Below are 27309 nucleotides of genomic sequence, written 5' to 3' on the forward strand. Positions count from 1 at the left end.
ATCTCACATTATTTGGCTCACTAACAAAAAGTCTAAATTTGGTCCTCCTTGGCAATAATGTTTTGTGTTAGAACTTGTTATGCAATAAATGGACGACCTACCAAGATGGGAAGAAGAAACCACAATTTATGCAACAAGTAGTGATGGTATTTTACTATGTTTTGAACAGTTTTGAATTAGTACAACTAAATAAATGAGCATAAATGCATACAACGTTGAATGTTTTCAGTCACTGCTAATCCCCCTGTGATAATCCCTCTACAGAAAATGTGTTTTTGCTTGTGAATTTTGGGAATATATAAGAGCAAAAATATCCCTTTTATTGAATTCACTGCGTGGGGGAGCAGTCATCTAAATCCAGCAGCTCTCGGACCAGTCTCTCTCCAAACTGCGCTCGACTGTACCGTTTGGCGGAGTAGGCGTCGGACATCTTGTAGAGGATGTATGCGTTATTGATGGCGATGCTGATGCTGAGCCAGAACACCTGCTGCCATGTTTTATTAGGCTTATGGAAGATGAAGTATCTGAGGGGAGAAAATCTATTAGTTTTTCACATGGAAAACTGCATCAAACCTTGTTATAAGAATTACATCAGGCATAGAATTTAGTCACACTTTATAATAACTACAAAAAAATTGATTCCTGGAGTTATGTTTTGTTTCATTCAGGCATGTTTGAATAACCCTTTACAACATCTTCAAAGCTCAAAGTGCTATGTTCACAGATCAGAAAATACTGTAAAATGAGCCCTGCAGATGCCACATAAAAATGGAAATCTCTCTTTATTTGTGAAGGCATCAGGTTTTGATATACCATTATTTATGAGAAATCAGAAAGACATGTTGGGGTACATACTTGCTGTACTTGTCGTCATATTTGCAGATGTAGCTGAGGTGAGCTGCAAACGCTTCTACAGCGAGCGGACACGGGATCTCCCCACTTTTTCTCTTGATGATCATTCCTGTTAAAAAACAGTAGAAACACACACTCCTCAATGCTTTGGAGTTATTTTAATGAGACAACAAAAAACAGTTCCAGTGCAGTTAAGCTGAAAAAACTTGATTTTTTTTCTAATGCTGTAAAAGACAAGGGTTGTTAAAAGTATCAAAAATCAAATCAGTACTAAACTAATATCGCAACTAGATACTCATTTAAGCAAGTATCAGTACTAAAAAAGTCACAATCAGGCAGAAACAAACCGTTCCATAGCTTTAGAATGATCTTGAGCAACAATAAGAGCACATAGACTGCAATACACCTACAGACCAATAGAACCTACCTGAACAATTACACAGATATCAGGCCACACAGTAAGATAAAATAAAGTACTACAATTTAATGTTGTATCTAAATAAAGATTGTTTATTATTAGCATTGCACTATCAGAATCAGTATTGAGTCTATTCCTTACTATCGAAATCTAGTTTTTAACATTTTAAATATATTTAAATAAAAGTAATTCAGTATCATGACAACACTGTAAAGCCACCATTCTAGTTCATTCTAAAGGTTAGCACCACCATAATTTCCATTCCCCGTCACTCTGACAACTAATCAGATTCTGAAGAACAATATAGATTTGTATAATGACACACTTAGTGAGATATTCATTTAGTTCTATTGAGATTGACAAATATTTTATCCCCTTGTTAAGAAAGACAGATCAGCTCTCTCATAGACTCATAAAAAAGACAGAAAATCAATGAGAGATAATGATGTCTGTACTGAACTGATCCTCTCTTAGCTTCAAACACACTGCACGATAAACTGAACAAAATGTGGGGTGGATTATGGCTGAGACAGTAGTGTAAAATCCACTGGAGACCAGGTTTTCACAGATCAACTTCCTTGGATTTTTCAGAAAAAGCTGTTTAATGAACCAAACTATATAAACCACTGTCTAAACCCTAGTGCAGTGGACATGTAGTCAGGGTATGAACATTCTATTTGAACAATATAGTGCAAACTGTGGTTTAACTAATTCAACCTGAATGAACTGAAATGCCTTGCCTATAAACCGTAGTATGGCATTAAACTTGTCTTTGCATGAAGACAAGCTGGTGACACTAACAGGCCTACTTACAGGTCAGATGTGTGGAGAGGTGACCCTATTTCAAGTAAAAATGCCAGATGTTTTGTTTTTTGTTTTTTTTTGTTTTTTTTGCAATAAAAATGCCTGAAACTAAATAAATGCAAGATAGATAGGTTTAATGGCACACTCTGGAACATTCCACACAAAGTACTAGGATACTAGCATCTTCATGGAGATAAGCAGATGGCAGAAAAGTTACATAATGTTTATTTAAATCCATGATTTACGCTCATATAGCACTGTTACTATCGGTAAATGGATGTGTAAAGGCTTTCTACTACAAAGCTGTGTACCTTGTTTAGTAGGCGAGTAGGCATTAGTGAGGAATCTGAAGTGTCCTTTGTTATACCAGCTGATCAGAGACATGCCCCCCTTCATCATGACCCGGGACTGTCCGCGCTGGGGACTGGTAGAGGTACAGACCAGCATGCTCTGGGGCAGGCCTGTACAGTCACTCTTCCTGGTGCTCAGAAGTCCACAGCAAAATATATCTACAGATAAGAGAAAACATACAGTGTCATCCACTATACTGTGTAGAAATGTATGGTTAAAGGGCCCATATTATGCAATTTTCTGATGTATATTATAATGTCTCCTCATCAAAAAGCATGCCTCGAGTTGTGTTTTGTTATGTTTAATACACAAACCTTTCATATTTACTTAGTTCTTCTCTGAAACAGAAAACACCCTGTTCCACCTTGTCATGTCATGTGGTAATACAGGAATTGCTCCACTGTGCTTTTAAACTCCATACACCTTCTCTAGAATTATTTGGACGATTTCAGCCTATGAATTGACGATTATTACTAAACTAAAAGTAAAATGTAGCTGTTAACTTGAAAACTAACACTTCAAGACATCACAAGGTAGAACAGAGCATTATGAGTTTTGGAAATGTAGACTGACTAATAATAAAGAGTTACTCAAGCATGTGTGAATGAAACAAAACACAACTCCAGGTATGTTTTTGAGGAGGTAACAACATTATAAAAGCTCTAGCATAATATTTAGCATAACATAGGAGGTGGGTAAATATGCGGTGTTAATGTGCATTGACCAGTCTAAGGATAATTCACTGTTTTGGAGAGAAATAACTAAAAAGAATATGTATTGAACCATATTAAAGAATGGGCCTTTATAAATAAAACTGCCTTGCCTTGTCTTATCATGAAGTTGCCATTTTAATCTTGCAGCTAATGAGGCTTTTGTTATTTAAAAATGCCAACTCTTTTTGCCTCAATTGAAAAATAATGAACAAGCACAGTTGGTTGGTTCCTGCTGACAGAGAAATCATTAAATTTTTCACCATTGTTTGCCAACCTATTTGTGTGTTGTGTGTGTGTGTGTTCTTTCAGAAGATATAACTAGAAGAAGACGGAATTTTAAAGATCCTACATTATGCAAAATTGAATGTTATTGAATGTTGTTATGTCCTCAAAACATACCAGGAGTTGTGTTTTCTTTCATTAACTCATGTTTGAGTAACTTTTTATTAGCCTGTCTACATCTCCAAAGCTCAAAATGCTCTTTGTGATGTCATGTAGTGGAAGTTAACTGTTACTTTTTACCTTTTGTTCAGTAGAGACCGACAATTCCAGGGTTGAAAATATCCAAATAATTCTACTGAAGGTGTATGGAGTTTGAACACTTTGTTTTCTGTCTGAGAGAAGAACTCAGCCTAAATATGCAGGGTTTGCGTGCTAAACATGTGTGAATGATATAAAACAAAACTCCAGGTACATTTTTGATGAGAAAAAAACATTATAATATAGATTAGAAAATAATCTAATACAGTCATTTTAATGTGATTCATGGAGACTTTGGGGCAACTGAAATCTTTGTGAGATGACATAATATTTTATAACAGGTGAAAATATGAAAACAAAAAGAATTTAATCTTCTTTTGAGCTCAAATTTATGTGTCATTATGCAAGAAAAGCAGGGAGCATGACTACTGAACAATTACTTGCACAATCTCCTTTTTCTGTGTTCTTTGCTGACTGCAGGTAAAACAATCCTGTTTCATTTGTGGCAGTGATTTCTATCAATGCACCAAACAGATTTTCTTTGTGAGTGGAGAGCAGGGCAATTAACGTTTATAATTAATCTGAATGACAAATCTGAAACAAAACATTGTGTTCACCAGCTGTATTCATCTGCATGTCCCCAGGCTTTGACAAGAGATTAAATATTAACTCTGCATTCAAACTTTCTCTGCACAGTGAATGTTGTCTTTTCAAGGCTAAATATTTATATTTACAATTCTTTAGGCCATTTTCACCCGAGACCCTTTACTGTTATATAAGGATGGCTGTGGAAATTCCTTTAGTAGACATATTGTGCAAACTCAACAACTTTTAATGAGGTTCTGACCTTGAAAAAAAAAAAAAAAAAAACGCTGAATGAGATGGTCTGTCCAAACTTTTTACTGCTAGTGTATGTTTTTAGGTGGAGGATCCAAAACATTCTTTTCTCCATGGACATGTTGTTTTGCCTGGAATGACATTAAACTTGGCAACCCCTAGGCAAGAAGGTGACTTATTGTACAACATAAGCTTTTATGAGGTTTTAACCTTGATATAAAAGCGTTCTCTCATTTTTTTGTGTGAATAATGCATGTTTGTGTATACTGTTCTATATTCAAGGCTTGAGAACTTAAAAATTCATGTTCTCACCCACCTACCCCATCCCAGTCCATACTCCTGTACTTACTGTAGTTTTGATTATTAAAAAAGTAAAAAAAAAACGTCAAGATATAAGAGTCGCTCACTGTCCTTACATGTAAATAGTCCATATGGTTTGATGTAAAATGTATGAAGAATGCAAAAGAAAGCTCATCATGTTAAATTAGAATACAGTGGAGGGATTAAGTTAAAGTTTTTCTTCTATCCACTCCTTTTTGGGCATTTTTTGGATCTTGTTTCTGTTGATACGACCGTACTGATATCAATATGGATGCTATTATGTAAGAACATAAAATGCACTAGCCCAAAATGAATGCATAAATAAATAAATAAAATAAAAATTAAAAATAAAAAAAAAAAAGACTCCCAAGTTCTAAAATGTCATGTAGCCATTTTCCAGCAATAAACATGCATAAATTACAAGCTGCTTGCTACAGTGAAATACCAAAATTAATAGGTGATTCAGCAGTTTTGAACAGGAAGTCAATGGACCCATTTCTGTTACTAAGCGTTTTAGATCAATATTGTGTTTTACAATGAACAAAATGTAATACAGTGATACAATAATCTGCTTTACTCTAGATTATAGTTCAATATAAGAGCATGAATTTTTTTATATCATAATATATCTTTGTAATGTAGACTACAAAAAGACAAAACACTTATCCAAAGATATCCAAATTTTCTTTCTCCTGCAACCAAACTTAAAAATTATAACCATTGCAAATGAATTCAGAAGTAAATCATCAACAGATTTTTATGATATTGATATGAATATAGTTAAAATATAGTTAATGGCATTATTAAACCCTTGACATATATTTTTAATCTATCATTTCTAAAGGGATCATTCCCAGACAATTGCAAAAGTAATTCCACTCTACAAAAATGGAGAAAGACATGTGCTCACTAATTATAGTCCAGTGTCTTTACTCTCTCAATTTTCAAAAATTCTTGAAAAATTATACAATAATAGATTGGAATAATTTTTAGATTAACATGAAATAATGAATGAGAGTCATTATGGGTTCAGAAGTAAAAGTTCAACAACAATGGCACTTATGGACACCGTGGAGGAGATAACTAATGCACTAGATAACAAAAAGTATGTTGTGGGGGTTTTCATTGATCTAAAGAAAGCTTTTGACACTCTAAACCATTCAATACTACTCAAAAAACATACACTGTATGGCATAAGGGGCACTGCACTAAACTGTATTGATAGATATCTGACAGGAAGACAACAGATTGTGAAAATTAATGGATACACTTCAAGATTTAGGAGTACTGCTTGTGGAGTGCCACAAGGCTCGATTTTGGGACCTAAATGATTTAATTTGTACATAAATGACATATTTAAAACATCTGACATTAAAAATGATTTTATTTGCAGATGACACTAATATATTTTATTCCAGTGACAATTATAAACAACTAATTACAAATATGAATATGGAGTAAAATCAAATAATGGATGGATTCTAATAAGTTATCCCTAAATTTAAACAAGACAAAAGTTGTATATTTTGGTAATTATAAAAGAAATTCAGACTTTTCAGTCAATCTGGGGCAGCAGTCTAATGGATGGATGGACATACATACACATCTGTCTTTTCTGTTGTTTACAGTGTATACGTAGTATACACGTTTTTTTGTTTCTCTCTCGGCACAAACTCGAAATAAAAACAAATCAAATCAAAATCAAATCAAACTATATAAAGATCTGGTCTAGTAGTTAGTTCCTATTGAATTTATTTATTTTTATTTATTATACATAACAAAAACAAACATTAACAAAAAAAACCCAAAAACAACCCAACCCCCTCATTTCCTAATTTCTTCCTTGAGTTTCTTAGCTTGAGTGTGATTCTTGTTAGTGGCATACCTTGTTTGCTGAATTCAGTGAAGAGGCTGAGGTTGGTGATGGATGGTCCGGTGAAGATGATAGTGTTCTTTCCAGAGATGTTTTGGCAGAGCTGTTTGGCCACCAGGCTGTGGAGCTGAGGCTTGTTCTTCAGAGCGGACAAAGCATCTGTGCCCTGTCCCTCCTTCAAGTGCACAGAGATCTGCAGCACACAATAAAAAGGACACATTATCATATATATATTTAAAGGGCCCATATTAGGCTATTTTCGGATTTAACACAACTTCAGGAATGTTTTTGATGAGAAAACAACATTACAACATAGCATAAAACTCACAAGAGTCCATTTTGCGTTATATAGGACCTTAATGTTGAGGTGTCAGGATTCTATTTCAGTTTCAGCATAACCATAATTATAAGAGCAGGTTATAGACTTTTTTGTTTTGTAACTCTACACCCATAATTTGCTGGTAGCACGTCTGTGACGATGACGGCTAATCAGCATTTCAGCATTCCTGGAGCCCTAATGCAATTTTTCTGTTGTCCTCCATTTAAAGGAGCACTATGTACATTTTTAGTTGGAGGATCCAAACCCTTTTTTCTCCTTGGAGATGTTGTTTTGCCTGGAATGTTCCAGAGAATGGAATTAAACTTGGAAATCTCTAGACAAGCAGATAATGCCACCCAACTAAGTATTCCCTGGCAATAAAAATACATGTAACTACCATACCATACCGTGCGTTTTCATAATGATGTTAATGGTTTACCAGACACTCATCCCGAAAATGTACGTAGTGTACCTTTAAGGACAAATGCTTGTCTTTCTTTTAGGAAATGAAAATCAAGACTTGATTGATATTAATGCAAGGCATATTAAATACATAATAATGAATAACAAGCAAATAGATTCATGAATGTTAATTAATTTAGCATTTTAAGTTTTAAATTGAATTGTTAAGCACTTTTATTTCCAAGCAGTAGGAGAAAATTAATATCCTTTTGTTTACTACTGTGCCGACTTCGCATTAACTGACTGCACTACAAGCCCATAACCATTAGAAATGTGCAAACACTGTTGGTGAGTGTATGTCCCTGGTGCCTCTCCAATAACCTGAATGGTATTAGCTTGATTAGCCTGGCTCTACGTCAGGCTAGTGGCTATTAGACTAAAAGGCTAGTCCACCCGTGTGTGTGTGTGTGTGTGTGACTACAATGCCTAATGGAATCCCATTGATTCACTCCATTAACTCGACTTATTTCTTGAATTTTTTCTTTTTCTCCCTTGATACAATTCATTTGTAGTGATAAGATGAGAGAGCAGAGACACACAGACTGATAAAAAGAGAGAGTTGTTGTCAAATGGCACAGTCAAAAGGAAGGATGATGCTTAAATGGAACCTTTTAGCCCAAATTCCCAAACTGAAAGCCAGCCTTAAATTCATGAGATGTCTAGACTGCTCATGTCCTTAATATGTGCTTGTTTATTCTATTTTGGAATTATACAAAATTAAAACAAAAAAGACAGGCTTGGTACAGCTGGAATAAATAAAACTGTGAAGAGTGTGTAACATTTCCATTCTCGACTGACTTGTGTACCGATAAGTCATAATCTGAGAGTCATCTGTGGGTTTTTGTACCTTTTTTTTTGCATTATGGTAATTTTCAAGCAGTTTTCTGTATTTTAGCCAATCAAATGATAATATATTGCTCCCTTTATTGTTGGCAGGTCTTTGATTCGGCAAAAATAAGAGATACCTGGGACATATCTTGTCAAGTGGGAAAAATCACTGGTTTTGAATAAATCTACTGAGACAGGTTACACAAGGCTCAAAATGAGAACATCCGGGCACTCTAAAACATGTCAATACTTTTAAATGCATATCTCGTTTCTATACTAACCAAACTTTTAGCCTTGTTGCTGGCACACAACTCTACCACAGCATGGGAAAAACCAAAGCGTTTTCAGTGCTTTGATGCAGCATGTGTGTAGGCGGTTCGATGAAAACCCTGCGCAAATTTCTCTCTCCTGTGGCAATACATTTTTAGATATTTTTTGGCTTTAAAGGGTCCGTATTAAGCAAAATAGACTCTTGTGAACTTTAAGCCATGTTGTAATGTTACCTCATCAAAAACATACCTGGAGCTGTGTTTTGTTTCATTCATGTTTGAGTCACCCTTTATTATTATTATTATTTATTTTTGTCTACATCTCCAAAGTTCAAAAAGTTCTGTTCCACCTTGTGATGTCATGAATACCATTTATCTTTTGATTAGTAGAAATTGTCAATTCAATATGCAGGGTTTGTGTGATAAATATGTCCGAATGAAACAAAACACAGCTCCAGGCATGCTTTTGATGAGGAAACAACATTATAACATAGATCAGAAAATAGTGTAATACAGGCCCTTTAAAATTCTGGAGAAATCAGCTCAAACGGACAGTAGTACTAGTTAAACTGTAGCCTCAAGGGCATGTCATTGGTGAAGGCTATGGAATAAGAAGTGCAGGAAAGGTGGTCTATGAGTTATGGACTGCTGTGTCTCTCTCACTAATGACCTCTGTAATGGTGCGTGCTGGACAGGTCTGGCACTAGCCTTAAGTTAAATGGGTGTGTTATGTAAGTAAATGGCGTAAAAGAGCAGGGTTGTTCTAAGGGCAAAGCTGTTAGTGAGAGTCTCTGTGGAATAAATGTAGGGTTGGGTAAATTAATCACAATTTTCTTAATACAATGGTTGATTTGATTTGTCTTATTTAAAAGGACAAATTAACAGAAAGAGGCACGGTCTGTTCATGTCAAAACAAACATGGCAGGGGAAAAACACTACTGAAGATTGAGAAACAACATTGATTTCTGCAGACAACTGAAGCACTAAACTCTTATTTATTTAAAAGGTAGTTAGGTTAAAGAAGTTTTATATTTAGTTCTGAATGAGAGGATGTGCTTGACAAATACATTTGAGAAACACATACAAGTTAGTTAGTTAGCATCTGTGGTTGAACATTAGGATGGAAATTTTTCTTGCCCTGTAGTCCGGTTCCAAATACTTCTGCATTCAAACAAAACGTAGAAGGGACTGGGTGGTCAAATGTGTTCAACTGAAGCTTAAAAACTAGTATTTTTGTTAGAATACTGGTAGAGGATTCACATAAAATTCTTCCTAATCTTTTAACCTATTTTCTCACTAGCGCATAAAGAAAGTGTGATAGTATAATCCTTAATTTGTCCAAGTATAAAGTATATTTTTATGTCTTTGTGGTTGAGTAGGTACCTGACAAATGAAGCCGGTGGAGGTGCACTGTCTAACCCACAGACTGAACTTCCTCTTCTTTCTCTTCCTCAGCTCTCGCTCGGTGCAGGTGGTGATGAATACTGGGTCCTCGTCTATTAAAGGCTCATGGAGAACCTGCAAAAATCAGCCAACAAAGAAAACAATGAAGTCCCAGCAAGTACAAGTATGATGTAACGTGAAGGCGCCAGGGACACACAATCAACACTTGTGCAACTTGGAAACACTGTGATCTGCCAAATTTTGTTGAGTGAAGAAAAGCAATTTCTTCTCGAATATTGGATTTTAGGCTTGTTGGTTGGCCATAGGGCTGGGCGATATGGATCAAAAAATATATCTCGATATATTTTGCTATATCTCGATATATGTTCAAGAAAAAATAACCCCCTAAATTTGAAAACTGCAAAAACAAATCTGCCAATCTTTTTTTTAAATTAAAGTGTCAGAGGTCGGCAGTTCATATAGGAACATTTAAGATTACAAAAAAACCTAATTACATAAATAATAATTTAACTGTAAAATAAAAGAAATAATACATATTTCCTTCTTTTCATTCATAAATAAAACAACTCAACACAAGCTCATCTTTGCATTAACTCTGTTATCCAGACCATAACCATGAGTTCATTTAGCAGAAGAAGCTCAGGATGTTCCTTATTTCAATAGATCCATGTTCCTATCCAGCAGTAAGGAGCTCTGAGGTTTAATCCCACAATCCACTGCAGATCAAACCCAACGTTTCCAAACACTATTGTACAAGTGACACTGAAGCAGATTATGAATAAAAATATTCTGCATAAATAAACTATACATGACTAAACTTTACAATATATAAAGTATAATGACTATAGAGCCACATCAGCTCGTTTGCGATAATAATGTGTTTAATGCAGTTTTGCGCACGTGTGTTTACATTTTACAGAAACGAAACTTAAGCGCATGGCTCATTTGCATAAACAGCGGACTTCTCACGCAGCTCAGCTCGTTTAGCTTCTTTCGGGCTAAAGGACGAGACTCGGTGGAACATGAGGATGTGCTGCTGATGGTTTTGTCTATAAATGGTGGAAAAGGTTCGTGGTGCTTGAAGTTTTTCACTGGCACCAACTTTCGGCGTTCACGGCGGTAGTGACGAGTGAAGGAGACACGAGCGAACAAAATCAGGGAGGCGGGGGCGCGCAGAGGCGATGACAGAGAAGGTAAACAAGCGAAGCTGCGAAATCAAAATTGAATATAAGCATTATATCGATATATACGATATGTCAGAATTCATATCGAGTTTAAAAACTCTCGATATATTTAAAATATCGATATATCGCCCATCCTTAGTTGGCCACACTCTTATGTTCAAATTGTAGTCTTAAGACCTTGTATAAAGATTATAAATATATTAAAAACTTCTAGAGACAAGTTTATGACATCTTAACTTGAATCTAGTTCAAGGTGCACTGCGTAGCTTCTTGGGTGTGGGTCCGTCAACTGCTTGTTTCTATGGATATGTCATTTCTCTGCCTAGAACGTTACACAGTATGACATTAAAAAGCTCTACCTTATATTTATTCAATTACAGGTGATTTTATAGCTCAAAAATACCTAGAAAAACAGGCATTCTGACAGTGAGCAGGTTGCCTCTCCACAGATCTGACCTGTAACTTGGTCTGGTTTGGTTTACATGAAAATAGAAAGGTTTAATGCCACACTGTGAAACATTCCAGACAAAGCAATAATAATTTCTTTTACTTTCAATTCCAAGATCTATGTAGGTCAGGTTACAATAGACAGCTTAAGAGTACAATAATTATAATAATAATTTGCCAAGGAATTAAAGGTGCATTGTGTAACTTTTCTGGTGGAGGGTCCATCAAATGCTTTTTTCCATGGCATGGTAGTAAACCTTTCTATCTTCATGGAGACCAAACCAGACCAGGTTACAGGCCAGATCTGTGGAGAAGCAACCCCTTCTCATAGTCAAAATGCCTGTTTTTCTACGTATTTTTGAGTTATGAAACCCCCTGTAATTAAATAAATGTAAGGTAGAGCTGTTAATGTCATTCTGTAGAAACTTTCAGGCACGACAATGACATATCCGTAGAAACAAGCAGGTGACGGACCCTCCACAAGAAAAGTTACACAATGCGCCTTTAATTCTTTTACTGAATATAGTGCATAAATATGTTCTATAAGAAAAGCATAACAAATTAAATAAATAGTAACATTTTCAACAAAATACATGTGCATTTATTACATTGTGAAATCATGTTGTGGACTCAATATTGTGTTTGGTATCGTCTCATGAGAATTATATCTTGTTATGGCCCTGGACACATTTATAAATCTAGTGGTTTATATGTCTGGAATGTAGATTCATCCAATAAGCCACAAACATTTGCATTTCAAATATTTCCACCTCTCTGAAGTCCCCTCTGCTCTGCATCATCATTCTGGTCTGTCTCTAAATATGGCTCTATAATAGCTCTATTCATCAAAAAGAGAATGCCCTGTTTCATTTCACCATATATTCATATACAATGTTATGAGATTCAGTAAACTAGTAAATCCTGAATTACATCAACTAAATCACATCCTCTGAGCAGGAGAAAAGTTACTGTGGTCGTAGTCCTTCATTGATCTCTATTCATCTTTATAACCTTGCATGCTCCAAATTTGGCCCTCCCCAGTAAAAAAACTACATTAAAATTCAAAGAGAGAGACAGCTATGAACCACTAACACATTACAAATTTATGTAGGTGAGCCACATTTCAGCTGCGGTGTGTGTGGGCAGGACTCTCGTGCAAATTTTATAACTATTGATTTAAAACATTCAGCTGCTCATAATATGGTTCATGTATTTTATTTATCTAATCCTAAATATAATCCTCAAGGCACGATAATGAGACAGAGCACATCCTTATTGAAGGCCTCAACTTCAGATGCTTACCCAAAAATAGAGTTGCATTGCTGCCCTAGATACAAGATTGCAAGCTGAAATGGCATCTGAGGTAATGCTCTATATAAAAGCATTGTTCATGCACCATACCACTTTGAAGCCCAGGTTTTCTTGCAAGTTTTCTTCTTCTATGTATCTGGTTTGTGTGTACCTGTGCCATACCTGTGTCTGTGAGGGCCTGAAGGTGCAGCTGAACGACTGCTGCAGTGAGTCCAAGAAGGGCTGGATCTTGTACAGTCCCTGGTTACTCCCCTGAGACGGTCGGAAAGCCACGATGTGAAAGTATTTTAAGATTTTCTCGAAGCGTGACTGGCTCATCTTTAGTGCGATGCTGCGATTGCTGAAGAACCCCGAGCTCCAGATGCTCAGCACAGACTCACACCTGTGCACACTGGTGGAGATGACAAAGCCCAGGAATGCCTTCATCTCCTGGGCAGTGACTGGACGCCAGCCCTCATCCGAGCCAAACCGCTCCTGGAACTTCTTGGCGTACATATTAGTCTGGGTGACCATGTTCTGAATGCAATTGTCTGGTACAAAAAGCTGAAAGAAGTCCAAGACAGAAGCACTGTCTGGCATTTTCTGAGCAGGGCCTGTTACGGACAAAACAGAGAGACAAAGGATATATTGTGAGGGAAGTGTCTCTAAATCATAACAGGACCCACGCCTTCAACTTGACAGGTTCTAAAAAAGTTGGTGACAGTAACAAACTGGAGTTTGTTAAGCTGTCATTGTCAAGGCTGTGTGGGCTGTATACAGACTTTTGATGATAAACTAAAATAGCTTCATCACAAAATCACTCAACGCTCAACTCACTCAAGTATTGCTAGGTCTTATTCAATCAGCAGCACCACTAAGGAGCTCTGCACACATAAACTACACATTGTACAGTGTAAAGTACATTGTGTTCACAGTACTCACACTCGTGGAAGATTTTGTAGATTTTATATATATATAGACTGACTCAAAACAGGTTTTAAATCAGTTCCATATAACACAAAAATGACCCAGTTTATTAATTCAAAGTCCAAACTCTGCTTGTTCCAAACCCACACATGCCTTTACTGTCAAAGAATGTAGACTTATCGATTCAATAAACCCTAGCATATCACTGACAGTTAGACATGACTGCATTTGATCAATTGCCCATTCCTACATTGCAGCACTGTAATTTAGAAGAAATCCTGCATTTTTTTACTTAAAGGGGCCATTGTTAAAATGTTGTTTCCTCATCACAAACATACTTGGAGTCATACATGTTTAACACACAAACCCTGCATACTATATTTAGGCTGAGTTCTTCTCTCAAACAGAAAACATTCATCCACCTTGTGATGCCTAAACTCCACAGACCTTCATTAGAATCATTTAGATAATTTCAGCCCTGGAAATGCCAATCTCTACTGAACAAAAGGTAAAAGGTAGCTGTTAACATGAAAACTATTACTACATGACATCACAAGGTGGTACAGAGCATTTTGAACATACAAAACACAATTCCAAGTATGTTTTTGAGGAGGTAATTCTATTACATGGCTTAAATTAAACATTATAACATGGCTTAAAGCTCACAAAAGTCAGTTTTGTGTAATGGAGGACTTGTTTGCATGCACACATTATAGCAGCATCAGTATTCAGTATTAGTGTCAAAAGCCCAAGGCGAGTATTACAGTGTTTACACAAAGTGACAGCACACACATGTCCCCTCTCTGACATGGCATGGCATTTAAGACCGCTACGCTCTCCTGTCATGTTTACTTACAGCATGTGGTAAGGCAAAAATCAGAAGTGTAGGACAGTTAGAAGTATTTGTAAATGGATCCATCTAAACAAAGCCTAATCCTACATAGAAATAATATTTTTGAGAACAGTTTGTTCCACAGACTCTGGCACATCACTGACTTTGGCCAGTTTAAATCCAGGTTCCACACTCATCTATTCAGACTGACTTTTACCACTCAGAAATGCAGTGACACTTTGCACAATTTGTTTTATTTCATTCTTTAATGTTTTGCATATTTTTACACAGTTTTGATTTTATTGCTGATATTCAAGTCATTTGTATTGATCTTGAGCAGAGAATTCTTGATGTAACTTGATGTAACATTATTGTAAAAGCAAAAGAGAATTTTTCACTTTTCTACCTCAGTAACACTAAGAGAAATTTGTATGATTACTTAGTTTTCATCCAAGCCAAAAGCATAAGTTATGTCTTTAAGCTAAACAATAACTCATTATTTGCAGAACATGATGTACTCTATAATATTTTCCTGACTTTTGCCCAACTGCAGCACAACCAATCAAGTTCTGTCAACAATTTATGAAAAGTGTAACCAAGCGTAATATACAAATCCAATATTTATATTATAATTAATAACAGTGAAGAGCAGAGAAGGATGAGACAAGCCAAGAAGGAGAACAAAATGGCGGTAAAATGTACCCACAAAGTTAGAGCCAACTCCGACACTCATTTGCATTCCATTACATTTAAAACGCCGTGTAAAATCCAGTGTGACTTCCTCAAAGGAGACTGAGATAAAACATGACTGTCCAAACTGAAATGAGTCAGCTAAACTCAAATAGGAACTCAGGCTATAGGCTCACCATTTTATGCATAATCCTCCATACACCTTATCTTATTTAATTTACATACAGCATCATATGCATTTACTATGATGAGGTGGGCAGTTTCAAGTATTGACGTGAATTTGAATTGGATTTTAAGTGAATCTTAAAGACTTCGGTAGACTTCGCCAAACTTTATTGATCCATAAAGGAAAATATTTGGACACTGTAGCTCACACATCACTACAATAAGTGGCAAAAAAGCAAGAGACTGGAGAGTTACTAGAACACTTTTAAAGATAGTATTCTTGGATAATAACAATGGGAGCTCAAAGTAGTACCTGTTGAGCACACTTACAATGCCATCAACATAGAAGTGGTAGAAGAAAGAAGAAAGGTAATATAGTTTTTCAGCCTCTGACAAAAAAACAAATGCTAGTATTTTAAAGTATTAAAAATAAAAATAATTTTTTTTTTCAAAGTAGATATTAATGTCCAGATGGATGAATCTAACAGATCCTAGTATTAATCTACCTGGGTACTCATGTGAACTAGTGCGGTAAATCCAGTCAACATTGTGATAGTTACATAATCTGTGGTGTGGATCTATCCCGTAATCCTCAATGTTCTTAGTTTTTAACCCTAATGACGGCAATGTTGTGCTTTCTTTTTTTAAACTTTATAATTATGTTGTCTGTCAGTCTACCAATCTTAATATTTTTCCAAAGTTTTTTTCAAGGCCAATGCCGATCCAGAGCAACTGATGGCCCGTAAGCTCTGCCGATATATATTTGGGCTGAAATGTGGGTCTGATTTTTATAATTTTCCTCAAATTCTATCATTTCAATTTACTACACACTCACCCACAGACATTTTTTTTACCACAAACCTGAAAGAGAGCTGTATAATCATGTTTTCAACCATTATCTCTTTGCACTGTGGTAAAATAAAGTTTAATGTATATTTTTTAGGCAGCATATCACCCAAACACAATATAGTGCTGTGCTGGAGATTTAAGCCTGATACTTGAGACACTAAAAAGGTCAAATAAAAGGTCTATTTCTACTTCAATATAAAAAAAATGAATAAATAAATAATATAGAACTGTGTGTTGGTGAAACACTAGACACACTACAAAAAAGCTACAGATATTGTACCAGAATTACAGGACACTGTAGGTACGTAAGAGAAAAAGTACTAGCCTGACACTGGACGCTGCATTGCTCGTTCTGTTCTAGTTTGTTTGTTTGACTTGATGCAAAGTGACTGAGGCTGATGATTTATGTACGGGGAGCACAGTCTCAGAGCAGTGCAGCCATCACATCAGAGCTGACAGGAACTCAGACAAGACTGTGAAGAGCCAAAATGAACGAGAAGGTGATAAACTAGCAACAACACGAATCTCAATTTTAATATCGCAATAACATCACGCTGGGTTGTTCTACATGTCTTTAGATTGGAATGGTCAGCAGTTACCATGGTGACACATTAGCAAACACTATGAAAAGGATTTAAGATTGTCTAAAAACTCAAGAAACCACACAAAATGGATTTAAACAAATCATTGTCAGATGTCTGTGATCAATACAAGCGTGCATGTTCCTGTTTAGGAGTTTAATGTTCAACAAAAAAGTTGAGAGTGAGTAATTGAAAATCTGTTGGCTAATGCTGGCTAGCTTGTGACTGTAACTGTGAGAGATGTTGTGAGACATAACACAACAAATCATCTCACCTGTTGTAGTTCCAGCTACGTCAGATGACCTTTATGGTCAGATTGCACTAAAACAAAACTCAGACTGAAGTCTAACTTGAGTAACAGAGCTTAGAATAGTTCCTACAGTAAGCTACAAACCCTCAGGGAATGTTGATGAAATAGTCCTTATGGATCGAAGGATGCTCTAATTGCATGTACAATTCATAAGTTTAAGATTTATGGATGTTCATTTTATGTCCTATAGGAAATGTAATTACATCTTGTCTAAAAGGTCCCAGGTTCGACAACTGGGGTGGCATAGGGGCCTTTATGTGCAGAGTTTGCATGTTCTCTTCATGTCTGGGTGGTTTCCTCTGGGCACTCCGGTTTCCCCATTAGTGCGAAACATGCAAAATATGGTCAAATCCTACAACAAAGGTAGTGCTGACCAAGCCTGGCTCAAGATCTGATTGGTTTTATCCACACAAACCCTGCATATTTAGGCCCACCTTAGGCCCACCTTCTGTCCCACCTGGTGGTGTTGTGTGGGAATAAAGGAAGTGCTCCACTGTGATTTTAAACTCAATACACATTCATTAGAATCATTTGGAGCTCTGATATGAAAAAAGGGTTACTCAAACATGCATTTGTGAATGGAAGAAAACACAACTCCAGGTATGTTCTTGGTGAGGTAACAATATTCTAACATGTCTTAAAGTGCACAAGAGTATATTTTGCATAATATAGGACCTTTAAATGATGGTGCTACTAAATAATGTTGATATAATTTTAAATTATGTCAATTTTAAATGAAAACCATTACCATCAAAATAGGATGCATAGAAATTTTATGTCATGAAAACGCATTTAGTCTAAAGTCAGCAGTTATAACATGTCGTTACTGATCTTGTCTCTATGTGGGTTAAGTGGAAACATCTCCATCTCGTCACTTCTTTCCCATGCCATTACATCTGAAACATGAAGATAAGCTAATGCTTTGAAATAGAGTTTTAAGACGGATAAATGATGATTTGTGCACTAATGTGCTTCTGGTTTTAACTATCTCATCAAAGTAGAGTTGGTTCTTCTGAGCAAACATCATAAACTGTGTGAACCAAAGCAAGGACCACACCTGTGTTTGCTTGATAAATACACAAAGCAGAATGGTCTTTTCTATCACACATATCTTGTTATGTTCCTGTATAAAAGTACAAACGTGATGACGATACCCTTAAAGCTCCAATGTTAATTCCATTTTGAATAAAAGAAATTGCGAGCTACCTCTGCTGCTGCACAAAATGGGAAAGAGAAAATTGGTTTGATAATTGTGCTGGGTAAAAAGAGGAAGCCTACATTCAATATGGACAGAGATAAAGCGCTTCAGCTATGGTCTTTGTATCAGGGTAATTCTACACCATCAGTTCAACACCTCACGGCACTATCCAATGGCCACATAATCATATTTGGACTTATTATTACAAGCAGTGTATTTCTAGAATGGTAACATCTTGCGTGCAGACACCCTCGATCCTGCCAGTTCCCTTCATACAAGTTTGTTTGAGAAAACTTTTCTGGCATTATGAGGCACAGTAGGGAGAAAATTCTGTTGCGTGAAGTGTAAATCTTGAACACCTGTCAGTGTCAATGTGTGTTCATTTCTAAACATGCACATACAGTTTACAGAAAACCTACACAGGAAAAGATAAAATAATACATATCTTATTGTTCAGAACACTGCCCCAAGATCCCAGAATCTCTTCTTTATTTTTTTAGACTGTGTTAGCAGTAACAAGTAAACATTTATATATAGCACTGAATGGAAATATTTGCACGAAAATGTTTATCCAAAATTGTTAACTGTCACGTAATATAATTGATATGCACAAACAGTCCGAAGAGCATATGACAAAATGCACTGGGGTTCATATCTGCTGTGAACATATTGGAGTCCCTGTGAGGGTGAATGCTGCCACAGTGGATGCTGGATGGCAGTGCCACAGGAGGAAAAGAAACCTAATCCAAATGAGCTCCGACAGAAGGAGCCGCACTCACAGCCTGTTCTCTGACCACTGATGGCTGCAGTCTGCATATAACACCATACAAAGTGTTCAGATGCATCAACAACACCACTGTGTCAGGGAATAGGTTTGAGCTCAAATATGATCACAGATAAGTATTTGTGTGCTTGTATTGATTAGTCACGATTCACACACACTATACTTTTCACTAACCCAAATGCATAATTCTTTTGTCTTTTATGCTTCCAGTTCACTGACGTGCATAAGGACAATGTTCAGTAGCCTGTTTTGACTTGTGCCTGTAAAAATAAACAGACATGAAAAAGCATCACGCTGTTCCCTACATTACGCTCTGAAACGTGGCCAGTGCATACATGCTATTAGTACATTCACCCAGGGGGCAGGCACTGCACCAAGCGGTGAATATCAAAGCATAAGCATAATATATCAGTTAACGTTGCAGTGTCATGCCACTGTCACTCACTCTAGGACACAGGCGCGTAAAGTAAAATGCAATGTTTTATTACAGTGACATTACTCTTATGATTGGTGGGATGGTGAAGCTGCCCTAGACATAAATGGACTGCTCTATTTCTGTCTGTTCACGTTTAGTCATTCCACACACACATGGCCCACTGCTAAAGGCACAATAAATGACCTTATTCATCATAGTGTCTCACCATATGTCTCTTTGTACGGCGGCACGGTGACATCCTGCAGCTCTTCGGTCCAGCCCTCCTCTTCAGCCTGACTTTGGGACAGTGAACCTGGAGGACCACTGTGTCCACTCTCTTTCTCAGCCCGTCTCTGCGGATGCTGGTTCTGCTGGTGCGGCTGCTCCTCCTCGCCTGCCTCCGCGATGTAGTGGTCTGAGTCCGACTCGCCCGACGTGCTGTAGAAGAGGTTGTCGCTGCTGTCGTCCCCGGACTCGCCAAAAACGTCGTCGGATATCTGCAGGCTCTCGTACCGGGAGCGGGCCGCTTCCAGGAGAGACAGCGCCTTCCGCCCGCACTCCGCCATCTCTCTCCACTGATGTACTGCTCCTTATCCCTGTAGTGGTCACGGTTCGCTTTTACAACACCTCTTTCCTTGTCTTGTAATGCAGACGCGACAAGACACTAGTGGGCCAAAAACGGTGGTTCCCCACACCCCAAGGTTCAAAGCCCACCGGTCAAAACCTTATGGGGATCCAATGAGAGCTGTCCTCTCCAAGGGTACTGAATTTTTCCGCCCCCTGCCTACAGCGCTGCACATTGGGCCATATGGTGGTTGTAGTAGCATCGGCTTTTCAGGAGCAGAGAGATTTTCCTCTCTTACACAAGTAGAGAGAGGAAACAGGGAGAGTGTAGTGGCTGCGCCAGCATCACCTGACTCTGTGCTCCTGCCCTGCTGTCCAATGAGCTCCAGGGAGGAGAGGATGGTGGCTGCAGGGAGCCAACCTCGCACATGTGGTGTATTGCTGTAAAAATCAATAATGGAATAAATACAAATTTAATACGCCTGCCTGTTATTACATACTTTGTAGGTCTACATCAAATAAAAACACACTATGTCTATTCCAGTATATTTCTCACTTGTGTTACTGGTCCACCCCATTTGATCTTCGTTGTGTTCTGGGTGGTGTGGAGAAGACGACAGAGGCTCGTTTCAGGTTCAGAGGGTTTACTCTGTTTAACAAACACAAATAGCACAAACTGAGTCTGAGGGGTCCGACATGTGTCCTCTTGCAAAATATTATACACACAATAAAAATAAACTAGTTACGAAGTAAAAATTATGAAAGATTTTAATAAATTATCAAAATGGATGATTTTAAGAGTATGATTTTCATAACAGTTAATTTGTTAAAATATTGAGTGATAAAGAATACATTAATTTACGAAAGAGACAGACTATTTACAAAACACAGATTAACAAAAAAATGACAATTTTGTCTGGACCCCAAATAAGTAGATGGAGCAGTTGATCGTCGTATAATTCGAGAACCATCACTTTTATGGATCTTACAACAGGGGGCGCTGTGCTGTTCGGGGTGAAGCTTCCTGCTTCTTGTTCGTGGGCTGCTCTTGCCATGTTTGCGGAAGAAAATGATTTAGCATAAGCTGCAAACTGCTAATGCGATATTTTCTTATTCACTTTCATTTGTGGAATTTAAAATGAATCTCCCAAAAGGACCAGACTCTTTATGTTTCGATAAAGATGTTTTTATGAAGGTATGGCATTTTTTAGACCTTAAATCTTATGTACTTGAAAACTACCGGGTTGCTGGCTAAATAAATGTCACTTGACGTTTAGCTCTTCATCCCAAATAAACACTCAATAGACGAAAATAAGAACAAATGTTAATAAAAGAATAATACAGAATAACTTGGTAGACTAGACTAAGAATATAACTCAGAACTATTATATGCTCGTTGCTCTTAAATGAATAACGTGTTGTATCTGTGTAGTGTGTGCACTTGCCTAGATCAGTCAGTTATATTTTGTCTGTCTTTGTTTTTTTGCAGGATGATTTTGACGTTGACCAGTTTGTGTCAGAATGCAGGAAGCAGGTGCAACTGGAGGAGATGCGAGAGGACTTGGAGCTCTACTACAAGTTACTTAAAACTGCAATGGTGGAGCTCATAAATAAAGACTATGCAGACTTTGTCAACCTGTCCACCAATCTGGTCAGTTGTCATTTTTGCACTAACCATAGCACACTGATCTGATTGCATTCAGTAAAATTCTATGTTACATTTTATCATGAAATTTAAGCAAACCTGCTGGACTTACTCAATGTTTGCAGCCAGTGTTTCACTACCAGCCAAGTAGCTTCTTTAGGGCTTTGTATTAGTGACCGTGGCTCCCATCAGATAGAGCAGTGGAGCTAACAGGTGTCTGCCCCAGGTTGTTGGTTAGTAGGAAGTTTAGTAGTTTAGTCCAGTTGCTTTGATTCTATTTTGTGATACTATCTTATGCATGGACATCTCAAGAACTGTTTCAATTATGTTATATTTTGATATGAAAATCCTGAGCTGATGAATAGTTACTTGACTAGATTATCTTCTCCATATCAGGTTGGGATGGACAAGTCCCTCAACCAACTGTCTGTTCCTTTAGGTCAGTTGCGTGAGGAAGTGATGGTAAGTGTTGTTGAGGTGTTCAGCTCATTATGTAAATGAATACATACTTTCTTACATTATTGTTATGCATTGTTTTGCAGAGCTTGAGGTCTTGTGTGAGTGAAGTAATTCAGGCTATTGACAACCAGCTGTCAAAACGAGAAGATCTACAAAATAAAAAGGTTAGAAATATTTTAGCACAATTTTTGCATAATTCTTGAATCTTTTGTGAACATGTGTTTATCCTTTTCCTTTAGGTGTGTGTGTTAAGACTTATTCAGGTGGTGAGATCTGTAGAGAAGATTGAGAAGATCCTAAATTCACAAAATTCCAAAGAGTCAAACTCTTTGGAAAACAGCAGGTAGGACTGTGGCTTAGAACTTCTTCACTAGTGCACCTCAGATTATTTGTTCTTTTTTTTTTTTTTTTTTTGCAAAAAATTAAAGTCATAAAGTACATATAAAACAAACTAGTCCCCACTTTGAGAACATACCCTCTGACAGACTAACTTAAAGATGTTCTGTGTAACTTTTCCAGAGGAGATTACACCACCTGTTTTGTCCATTGAGATGTCATTGCTTTACCTAGAATAGTAATATCTTGAAGGAATAATATCTTCATTGTGATTAGCAGATAGCATACTCTCCTGTGATACATGATGCACCTTTTATATCTTCCATGATCATTCATATAAATTGTTTACATACACCTTGAGCACTTTTAACCTAACGTTTACAATTACAATTACAATATACAATTTAAATACTTATCTAATTACTGAGTGAATGTAAAATAACTTGCTTTCTGTATGTTTGTATGTCTGTTTTTAGTCCTTTGTTAGCAGGTCAAATCTTGGAGAGAATAGCCACAGAGTTCAACCAACTGCAGTTCCATGCTGTACAGAGCAAAGGCATGCCCCTCCTGGATAAAGTCAGACCTGTAAGTGAGTGGGGGCCAAGGAAATTAAAGTATTTTTTAAATTCATGGATGATTATTTTATAGGCTTCACTTTTATGTTGTATTTCTAAAAGACTTAGACAATTTAGACAAATTTTATTGATCCACAAGGAACATTACTAGGACTCAGTAACTCACACACATCACATTATAATAACAAAGAGAAAAAAAATATATATAATGGTAAAAATACATTCTCTAACCTAGAGAGTTGTGTCAAATAAGGCATAATTATATAAATGTATATATGTACAAGTAAAAATAATATTAAATATAAATAAGTAATACATTATCTCAGCAGTATAGAATAGATTGTAATACAGTAAAATGTTATACATCTACTATATTTTTGATATGTATAAAATGTTTGCTATATAGCGGATTGCGGGTATCACTTCAATGCTCCAGCAATCTCTGGAGGGTCTTCTGATTGAGGGACTTCAGACATCTAATTTGGACATGGTGCGTCACTGCTTAAGGACATATGCAACCATTGATAAAACCAGAGATGCAGAGACCCTGGTGGGTCAGGTGCTGGTCAAACCCTACATGGATCAGGTAAACCCACTGCTACTTATACACTGAATATAAGTTATCTTTGAAAACAAACTACTACTATTCTACTGTATGATGTTTTAGGTCATATTGGAAGACGTGGTGAAGTCTAACCCCAATGGTCTCCATGTGATGTATACTAGACTATTGGAGTTTGTGCCTCATCACTGCAGATTGCTTCGAGAGGTGACTGGAGGTACCATCTCCAGGTATTATATATTATGTATACATCGGTCACTACCATGGTTCATGTCTAGTACTCTAACATTGTGTTGATATCCAGTGACAAAGCTGATACAGTACCTGGATATGACTTCCTTGTAAATTCTGTGTGGCCTGAAATTGTCAAAGGAATCGAAGAGCGCTTGGCTTATCTCTTCAATCCTGGAAACCCTGACATATTTTATGAGGTAAATCACAGATTCAAATCTAATGACCATTTTGAAATAAATTTAACATTACATATGTTTTCATTATTTTGTCTATCTTTATATTCTTTAGCGATACAGTACAAGTATGGAGTTTGTTCGAAAATTTGAACGACAGTGCAGCTCACAAGCCAGTGTGAAGAGGCTGAGAGTTCATCCTGCTTACGTTACTTTCCAAAACAAGTGGAATCTTCCAGTCTACTTTCAGCTACGGTACACAAGATTTTCACGTGCGCTTTAATTACCCAAGGCTTCCTGCATTATAAAAAAAATCCTATTAATTCAACACTTTTATTAAGATTTTTAACAATTACAAAAACATTACCCTGTAGTTAGAATGATCATAATTATAGATCTTAAATGCTGACGTGATGAAACAAAAAACCTAAATGTGTGTCAGTACAAAAAGTCAATAACGTGAAAGTGGACCTTGCTGTCACACTTATTGATTTTTGTAAAACTGTAGAGAAGATCTATATCCACCCACACTAAGTTTATTAAATACACAAAAAACAAGTTGTTTGTTGCATCTAAAGACAGGACTGATGGAAAATTTCATAGAATGGAAAATACACTGTTGTGCATAATGACAAATAAGGATTTTTTGGGTGTCGTCCAGGTACAAGGAAGTAGCAGGAAGTCTTGAAAATTCCGTTAGTGATGGCTTGGATCCAGCACCAGGTATAAAAACGATTATATCTCAAAAGCTGTGCAAAAAGTGTAATCATTTTCTTATAGCGACTTCTGTCTGTTCACATGTAGCTGGTAGTGCCTTCAATCTAAAGGTCTCAGAGGTGTTGTGGTCCTGCCTGGTCAGGTGTTGGTCTGACAAGATCTACCTGTCGCCTCTGGCTCATCGCTTCTGGAAGCTCACTCTGCAGCTTTACTCACGATATGCAAAGTTCCTTGAAGAGGTTAGAAATAATAAAATCTGAAATAAACATATAATGTCTTAAGGTTACATTCTACTATATATACAAAATATGTTTATTATTTATTGTCTTTGCACTATCTACACACTTCAAAGGATGTATGTTAACACATGTATATTATTTACAGTCTATGTATGTACTTTTTAGTATGTTAAAATTATCAGTGCAATCTGTTTCTCAAGGTTTTGACTAAACCCTCAGTCCCAGAGGTGCCCAAAGAGCCAGCCAGGCCTTTACCAAGCTCAGCCTCCTCCACCTCCAGCCGCACCTCTCTAGAAGATGGGGGCAGTGAGAGTGGTAGTCCTACGTCCTTGTCCACTAAGCAGCTCGTCTATATTGCAGCTGATGTTCAAAAGCTGCAAGAGCAGGTGTGTTTAATTAATATATTTTTATTATATAAGTAATACAGCCAGTAATTAAATGAGAAAAAAATCTTAAATTTTTTACAAAAAGAATCCTTTTTATCGAAATGATATGCATTTGGAATTTGACAATTAATGTACCAGAACAATAAACTCTCTTATTGGTTTTTCCTTTACCAGATTCCACAATTGTCAGAGATGGTCAAACAAAGACTGAAAGCGCTTAGTTTTACAAATTTCTCAATAGTGGAAGGTGAGTCATTATACTGTATATTCATAATAAATAGAACTTGTGACCATAGTTCTGAAAGATCACTTAAAAATATTAAGTTTCTTGATATGTGTTGATTTAATTTTTCAGATGCTCTTGTGGATTCAAAAGCTTGTCTTTCTAGTAGCATTCCCACTCTCAACACTCGTATGACACAACACCTCACAGAACGATGCTGCCGCTTTTTGAAAAGTGCCTCTGAGGTTCCTCGGCTCTATCGCAGAACAAACAAGGTCAGGATTCTGAATATCTGACATTGATGCACACAATTCTGGCTGCTGTGTTGTAGATCATCAATGATCAAAAGAAGATGTGCTTGTCAGTTTGGTTATTTATAATAAGAAATTTTGTTATCCATGCAGGACCTGCCTGTTCGAGCATCTGCATACATGGACAATGCCTTGCGTCCCTTGCACCAGGTACTGACTGACTCAACAGGACTGGTTAGTCCCTCCACAGCTCACGAGTGGTTAAGAGTTACGCTGTGTGACTGTACACAGAGGTAAGATAAGTAAACCCCATAACAGTGATGCATGCATCCTCCTTAAAGGCTTACATTTACATGTAATTTTTCAGGTATTATGAGACCATCTCAGAGGTACTGAGCTCAGTGAAAAAGATGGAGGAGAGCTTGAAACGTCTAAAGCAGGCCAGGAAAGGCCCAAGTGCAACTGCAACAACAGGAGCCAATGGTGGGCCCACAGACGACAGCAAGATCCGGCTTCAGCTGGCACTGGATGTTCAATACCTTGGGGAACAGGTAAACGCACAAAATATGAAACATACAAACATTATTATTTTTGTTTTCCTGCACCATGTGTCTTATGTTTAATGTCCTGCTTTAATGCACAACTCTTTTTATGTGTCAGATCGAAAAGATGGGTCTACAGTCAAGTGACATCACAATGTTTTCTGCTCTCCACGAGCTGGTCAAAGAAGCCAAAGAGCTCGCTGAACATAGCTAGTAGTCAGGTACCTGGGCCTGCTCTATCATTAACACTATGGCAACTTGACAAATGGCATTTGGTTTTATTTTTTTATTTTTAAAATCAGATCAGACTTTCCTATTTTTTCATTAGTTCCACAGCTGCCCGCTTCTTACAATCCTTTTTTTTTTTTACATAATTTATGTAATATTTATTTTCTGATTTTGTCTGGGCAAAATCTGTGCTGTTAAAATGGAAAACACAGCTTATGCAGCCTTTAGTGCCTGATTCTTGATTGTTGTTGTTTCCAGACTTGTTAATTGTTATGGGATCATTGTACAAAAAATTAATAACTATTCCATTTTGTTAAAAAGGGCAAGACTGATGCTATAGTAGATTATTGTAAACAACAGGTTAGGTTCACGTTGTTTTTTTTTATGGCATGGTGAAGGATTTATTTAAACAAATGAGACATATTGTAAGAAAATGTGTGTTGAAAATATATATATATATATATATATATATATATATCAATTTTGTTTATTGAAATATTTTACACTGATTATGCCATAAAATGTTGATTACCATTTCAGAATGTTGTGGTGTTTGCGATGCTGTATTGAAT

At 36.8% G+C, this 27309-nt stretch overlaps 2 protein-coding genes across 2 annotated transcripts; one reads left to right on the forward strand and one right to left on the reverse strand.

Moving 5' to 3' along the window:
• Positions 1–328: 328 nt before the first annotated feature.
• Positions 329–20288, reverse strand: pgbd5 (piggyBac transposable element derived 5). Its single transcript, XM_020920996.2, has 7 exons — positions 19830–20288; positions 13036–13466; positions 9911–10045; positions 6662–6842; positions 2386–2583; positions 856–961; positions 329–524 (listed from the first exon to the last, which is right to left on the reverse strand). The coding sequence occupies exons 1-7, from the start codon at positions 20167–20169 to the stop codon at positions 329–331; spliced, it is 1587 nt and encodes a 528-aa protein (XP_020776655.2). The 5' UTR covers positions 20170–20288.
• A 910-nt stretch (positions 20289–21198) lies between these two features.
• On the forward strand, positions 21199–27271 carry cog2 (component of oligomeric golgi complex 2). Its single transcript, XM_020921328.2, has 18 exons — positions 21199–21362; positions 21657–21818; positions 22209–22274; positions 22355–22435; positions 22511–22614; positions 23084–23192; positions 23589–23768; positions 23850–23974; positions 24049–24175; positions 24267–24406; positions 24813–24874; positions 24956–25107; positions 25308–25493; positions 25668–25740; positions 25849–25991; positions 26121–26260; positions 26335–26518; positions 26628–27271. Exons 1-18 carry the CDS (start codon positions 21306–21308, stop codon positions 26721–26723), a joined length of 2187 nt encoding a protein of 728 aa, XP_020776987.1. The 5' UTR covers positions 21199–21305; the 3' UTR covers positions 26724–27271.
• The last annotated feature ends 38 nt before the right edge of the window (positions 27272–27309 follow it).

The sequence above is a fragment of the Boleophthalmus pectinirostris genome, unplaced genomic scaffold (genome assembly GCF_026225935.1).
Source record: "Boleophthalmus pectinirostris isolate CB_2022bp ecotype Guang Dong unplaced genomic scaffold, ASM2622593v1 HiC_scaffold_5, whole genome shotgun sequence".
In the NCBI taxonomy this organism is placed as follows: domain Eukaryota; kingdom Metazoa; phylum Chordata; class Actinopteri; order Gobiiformes; family Gobiidae; genus Boleophthalmus; species Boleophthalmus pectinirostris.

What these genes read in the sequence shown, in the direction of transcription:
- pgbd5 (XM_020920996.2), bottom strand. Translation starts at nt 20,169, where the DNA reads ATGGCGGAGTGCGGGCGGAAGGCGCTGTCTCTCCTGGAAGCGGCCCGC. An exon ending in TCAGGCCCTCACAGACACAG is followed by an intron (nt 10,046 to 13,035) that starts GTATGGCACAGG and finishes TGATTTTTGCAG; the next exon opens with GTTCTCCATGAGCCTTTAAT. An exon ending in CTACTCGCCTACTAAACAAG is followed by an intron (nt 962 to 2,385) that starts GTACACAGCTTT and finishes GTTTTTTAACAG; the next exon opens with GAATGATCATCAAGAGAAAA.
- cog2 (XM_020921328.2), top strand. Translation starts at nt 21,306, where the DNA reads ATGAATCTCCCAAAAGGACCAGACTCTTTATGTTTCGATAAAGATGTT. An exon ending in AACTCTTTGGAAAACAGCAG is followed by an intron (nt 22,615 to 23,083) that starts GTAGGACTGTGG and finishes GTCTGTTTTTAG; the next exon opens with TCCTTTGTTAGCAGGTCAAA. An exon ending in TGGCTTGGATCCAGCACCAG is followed by an intron (nt 24,875 to 24,955) that starts GTATAAAAACGA and finishes GTTCACATGTAG; the next exon opens with CTGGTAGTGCCTTCAATCTA.